The 6,365-nt window shown below is 46.3% G+C and overlaps 1 protein-coding gene across 1 annotated transcript in view; it reads left to right on the top strand.

Moving 5' to 3' along the window:
- The window catches only part of LOC310791352 (unconventional myosin-IXAa-like), a 158,988-nt gene that overhangs the window by 134,246 nt on the left and 18,377 nt on the right, over positions 1–6,365 (top strand). Inside the window, 4 exon segments of the mRNA XM_083653039.1 lie at positions 1,517–1,597; positions 1,811–1,921; positions 4,356–4,478; positions 5,899–6,048. Of these exon segments, the coding sequence (XP_083509165.1) occupies positions 1,517–1,597; positions 1,811–1,921; positions 4,356–4,478; positions 5,899–6,048 (465 nt within the window).

Genomic DNA, 6,365 nt, shown 5'->3' with positions numbered 1-6,365 from the left:
GGATTATAGCGAAAATAAATTACCCCCCTTTTGGCTGGGGACCCCCGGGAACCCCCTCAAGGACCCCTATTTGAGATTTGATTTCTAACCTGATCCTCTACCTCTTGGCCCCTAGGGGGCAGAGATGAGTGTGAGGCCCCTCTGGCAGGCCTCACTGTGTGTGGATGACCTGGTCCTCTACCTCTTGGCCCCTAGGGGGCAAAGATGAGTGTGAGGCCCTTCTGGCAGGCCTCACTGTGTGTGGATGACCTGGTCCTATACCTCTTGGCCCCTAGGGGGCAGAGATGAGTGTGAGGCCCCTCTGGCAGGCCTCACTGTGTGTGGATGACCTGGTCCTCTACCTCTTGGCCCCTAGGGGGCAAAGATGAGTGTGAGGCCCTTCTGGCAGGCCTCACTGTGTGTGGATGACTTCACTTCCCACTAATCTCCTATTGAGGAGGAGGAGACTGAATTCCTCTTGGCACTGAAATATCACACACACATGCTGTGTGCATGTGTTTATCAACACACACACATAAACACACACACACACACACACACACACACACATGCTGCGTTCAAGACAACTCAGAACTCGGACGTTTCAACTGCTGACATTATTGCGTTCATGCTGGAACTTCTTTCCCCATACTACTATAATCAGAGTGATAAACACATATTGCATGATTACACATCAAATGATGTGTTGAAAGCACTTTTATCATCCGTTAACGATGAAGGTCGGCATGTTTGACGACGTCAAGTAGGACAAACGCGAGCTCTGAAAATTTCCGACCTGTAATTCTGAGTTGGACAACCGTCCCAATTCATTTTTAACAAGTCGGAGCTCGTTTTTTCCAAGTTGAGACACACTAAACACAAACACAACAGACACGCTAAATGCATAAGGAAGTAGCTCCAGGTGTAGCTGAGTCAAACACTTTTTGCAGAACGCACCTCGTCCTCAAATCCAGCTCTCTATAGGCAGCAGGGGGCGGCAGACACCTGCTATGAGTTATTCAACAAATAGGGCTGGGTATTGGCAAGGACCTCACGATACGATACGTATCACGATACATGGGTCACGATACGATTGTATCACGATACATTGTGATACAATACATATTGCGATATATTGCAATACTCTACACAATTTACTCAAAATTAAAAAATCAAGCTAAAAATACAACACACTGTGTACCACCCAGGGAGTGTAATAATATGTACATCACTTTATATTGATAACTTAGTGGACAAATTGAGTCAAAACTACTGAGTGTTGAGTGTGTTACTGACCACACTGAAATAAAAAGTATTCTTATTGTGTCACTGAACACTGTGCAAAAATCGATATGGGAAATATCGATACAGTATGGCAGAAAAAAGTATCGCGATATATTACCGTATCGATTTCATTGCACAGCGCTACTAACAAAGCCACCTGTCAAACAAACGGCGGAGCAGCAAAACCAGTAAGCTAGTTTGGTTTGTTACAGTCTGTGCTTTGTGTTGATTGTGTTTGTGTCTCGTCCTGCAGGCCTCTCTCAATAAGCTCATGGAGACCCTGGGCCAGTCTGAGCCCTATTTTGTCAAGTGTATCCGTTCCAACGCTGAGAAGGTACAGTACAGTACGCTCTCTGTCCAGCACAGCCAGTCTGACTGTTATGATTTAGTCTTCAAAGCATTTCTCATTCCCCTTGAACTGATGGCTTTTCTATGGCTGTTAATCATCCCCCCTCTCTCTCTCTCTCTCTGTATCCTCTCCCCTCCATCTCTCTTCCTCTTTCTTCTCCTTCTTCTCTCTTCTTCCCTCCCGCGTTCTCTCCCTCAGCTGCCGTTACGTTTCAGCGACGCCCTGGTGCTGAGGCAGCTGCGTTACACGGGCATGCTGGAGACTGTGCGCATCCGCCAGTCCGGCTACAACGTCAAGTACAGCTTCAAGGTAACACACAGGCATATGAATGCGTTATACAGTACCACTGAAGATACACGACAGTACCAGTCAAAAGTTTACACACACATTTTTCTTTATTTATTTTTCACCCTTTAGAATATAAGTAAAGACATCGAAACTATGAAATAACACAAATGCAGCGACCAAAAACAAATCAAGACTATCTTATATTGTAGATGATTTAAAGTAGCCACGAAAGGAATTCATACATAGACATCTACTTCAGTATTTATATTCGCCTAAAAACAAATTCAGCTACCAGAGTTTCTTCTTCTTCGATTTTTTTCCCATCGAATCGCGCCTCCCCTGAAGCTCTCTGGCGCCCCCCCAGGGGAGGCACGCCTCACAGTTTGAAAACCGCTGCTTTAGATCAATGGCTTCAAGATAATGAAAAACAGAGTTCATTCAGTCAGATGTGTTCAAACATTTGACTGGTAGTCCTTATTTCTTGATCCAAGAAGGAGTGGCGGTTCCATCAGGCCACATTAACATCTTCCTTCTGTGTACGGGTGTGGAGGCCACTGGTGCACTATCTGTTTCAACCATCCTGTCAAAATCCCAAATCTGAATCACAATTTCCATTTAGATTTCTCCCACGAATTTAGATGCCAGCGATGAATTCATCTGTTAACGTGTCTTTTCATATGGATTGAGAAAACCTGGATAGATAGCCTGGATCCATCTGGATGCGTCACAAAGGAATTACAGGAGATGCGAGGTGGCAGCCATCTTGACGGCATTGGCCCTCATTAGAATGATGTCAACCGCGTTAGAGATGCTGTATGACTAATAAGAGCAGATCTTGTTGAGTGCTGATTGGATGTGGCTGGTTGGAAACATAATATTTTTGGAGTGGTCCGCAGTTTTTTCCCCCCCTCACATTGATTCCATTTTGTGATCTTGAGATTTCACTTGTCATGACGACTAAACCGTCTTTGTTCTCTCAAACGGACACGTTTCCAGGCACCGATCAGGTCGTCCTGCGAGTTCATCGACTTAGATCGTTTGAGCATCAGACATCCTCAATTACTGTATCAGAAACTCCCTCGAAAAACATATGAGTGCTGCTGCGGTCAGCCGTAATGAGAAATATCTTGGGCATGGGTCACTTTGGAGGACTGGACCCGTGTCCCAGCTCAGGTCTTCAGAACAGAGCCGGTCCATTGTCCTCGTCTCTCCCCGAGACACTCCCCATGCTTGTAATTGTATCAACACGGCATCTGTTTCCCTGTCCACCCCCTGCAGCCTGGAGAGAGCAGCGTGTATTGGATTCAGACAATGGGCCTCAGTTTCAACAGTGGGAGTTCGGCATATTTATGTCATGATGTTTGAAAACCCCTGCAAATATGGACAGCATGGACTTTACCTGAAACCACATGTGTTGCCGGGACGGCCCTTTTTTTCCCACTTTTGCTTTCTCGCTCAGGAGAAGTCAAGTTGGGGCTTTGGGGTTCAGTCGCATCTGCTCGTCACGGGTTTCAGTTCAAGTTCTGGGGCCACGATTGGTGCCTTTTCCCGCCCGGCCCGGCCCGGTGCGCCGCGGCAGCCCAGCTGGTTGTATAACATTACAATGATGGATGAAGCGGCGGCTAAAACAGTTGGATAAACATTACATTTCTTATCAGTTCTTCACAATAAAAGGCCTTATGAAGCAGCAGCAGCAGCAGCGGGAAATGTTTTCATCGGCTCAGCAGTATTCTAACACGGCTCCGGCTTTTAAAAACACCTTTCTCTCTCTGCTCTGGTCTCCTGAGAGGTTTGCATCACTACGCGCTCGCAATACAGCGGGGTCGGCTGTAGCTCAGGAGGTAGAGCCAAGGTCGTCCACCAATCGCTTTGGATGAAAGAGGTCGGTGGTTCGATTCCCGCCTCCTCCAGTCTGCATGTTGAAGTGTCCCTGGGCAAGACACTGAACCCCAAATTGCTCCCGATGGTGTGCCAGCACCCTGCGTGGCAGCTTGCCGCCATCGGTGTGTGAATGGGTGAATTCATTGTAAAACGCTTTGGATAAAAGCGCTGGATAAATGCCATTTACCAAATGCCATTTACAGTGGTTTGCTGTGGAGAAGGGGAGGTCATCATGGGTTGGCCGCTGTATGGCGAGACGTCACCGCAGCCCGCCTGGAGGCGGGTCGGGCGCGCCTTGGCCCCAGTCTGGAGATGGCCCATCTCAGGCGTGGCGTGGCACAGCTCGCCACGTTAAATTTGGTAAAGGAAACGCAAATCAGCGTGGCATGGTGCAGCCAAAAGTGCCAATGGAAAAGGACTAAATGTGTTTATTCCACAACCTATCTATCACTCATATACTTTCTATCTAACCTAGGAAAAGATGACTTTAGCAGATAACCAGTTTTGTCAGACACAGTATGCCGTATGGTCTTTGCATATTTCTCATTAACACCACCTCTTATTCCCTTGATAGGATTTTGTCCATCACTTCCGTGTGCTGCTCCCAGAGGGAACCAGTCCAACCCAGGAGGACATCCAGCAGTACCTGGACCAGCTGGACCTGGCATCAGATGGGTACCAAGTTGGCAGAACAATGGTATTTACACTGCCCTCAGACTGTCCTGTCTGTAATTCTCCTCTAATTCTACAGCACAACATATACAGTAGAAGATGGTTTCATCTGTTTGTTTGTTTGTTTGTTTGTTTGTTTGTTTGTGGAGTGCATTGTCCTGTCTGCATCTTTTAAACGAGACACAATCCACAAGGAAAATAAAAAAAGTAGGCCCATCATAGAAGCTCAAGGTTCAAGCCCACAATTGTCCACGTCTGCGGGTGGGAAGCCGGATTAAGGGTTTGTGTCCTGTTCGCTGCACTAGTGAAAATAAGCCTGCTGGCGAGTGCACATGTATCGGAGGAAGCGAGTGCTAGTCTACAACTCTCCCCAGATCGGCAGAGGGGGTGGAGCAATGACTTGGGGTGGGGGGGCGGGATTCGTGAGATTGAATTCCACAAGTTGTTTACATCAGAGTAAAGAATAAAGAATCTCGGTTAGTTTATTACGCCGTTCAATCACAGACTAAATATAGAATCAAAGATGGAGGGAAATGATAGTGTTGGGGAAATAACCTTATATTACTATCCTCATCTTCCCTGGACAGAAGGATGTAATAAAGGTTGTTCTCCATTTGGCATGTGCATGTGCCATGGTATGAATGAGGCGTGATAGAGGGGTCCATGCATTGGGATGCTGTCTATATAATTAGAGGATCATACCTGACATTCTTGTAAGCATGTATCCGGCCAGCGTTTTCTCAGGTATGCCTGTGAGTCAATGTGTGTGTGTGTGTGTAGCTCGTCTGAATGGTTGTGTGTGTGTGTGTGTGTCTCTCTTTGTGCAGCAGGATAACTCATTCTTCATTACAGGGTTGCTACTCAGATCTGGACAGTCTGGAAATTAAAAGTATTCAAAAACTAATTTGATCATTGCCAGGTCTTGAATAGTTTAGGAATTTGAAAAAAAAATGTCTGGGAATGTTGTGGTTCACGTCTGACACACACACACACACACACACACACACACACACACACACACGCACACACACACACACACAATCACACACAATTATAGCTTTTATGTTGTTGTAGACCCACTTTGATTTGACAGTTCTTTTTTTTGTTGATGTGAAGAATAATGTTCAGATAGAGGGATGCTCTTATTATCCAGCCTCTGTCAGCATGCATCATATCAAATACTGAGCAAAATCAAATCCAGTCAAGAACATCGGGTCTGGGAAAAATATGGAATTTTAAAATTCATCTCACATATTCTGAAATGTCTCACTGTGAAGAACAATCTTCACCTATAGGAGCTGCATAGATGATGTGAAACACCAGACAAACTCTTCCAAACAAAGCAAGGTCTGGAAAAAGTATGGGGAATTTTTTGAATGGAAAATGTGTAGGAGGAGGAGCCCTGTCATTAAGTGTGTGTCTCCGTCATGGCTCCTCCCCCTCAGGTGTTCCTGCGGGAGGCGGCTCGTCAGCGGCTGCAGGCCTCGCTCCACAGCGAGGTGCTGCGGCTCATCGTCACTCTGCAGCGTCGCTTCAGGGCTCGGCTGGAGAGGAACGCCTTCGTCAGGATGAGAGAAGCTGCCATCTGCATCCAGGTACCCAGTCCACATCTACCTCAGCTGCATCTCTTCCTTCTGTATTTTTAGCCCTTGTTTTATCTCCTCTCTCTCTCTCTCTGACTCTCTCTCTCTCTCTCTCTCTCTCTCTCTCTCTCTCTGATCACTTTGCTTGTGTGAATTATCGCTGTGTAGATATACCAAATTGATTACTTGGGGGAACTACTAGGGGCCAGTTTTACAGACATCAATAGAAATATAATATAAATCTGCGAGACAAAAATGTCTTTTAACTCTTTAAAATCCGCCGTGACTGTAGCGAAGCCAGGCGTGTTAACAGTGCAACGCTAAACTTG

The sequence above is a fragment of the Poromitra crassiceps genome (assembly GCF_964638095.1).
Source record: "Poromitra crassiceps genome assembly, chromosome: 16".
Lineage (NCBI taxonomy): Eukaryota > Metazoa > Chordata > Actinopteri > Beryciformes > Melamphaidae > Poromitra > Poromitra crassiceps.
This window is presented reverse-complemented; position numbering and strand designations above follow the sequence as displayed.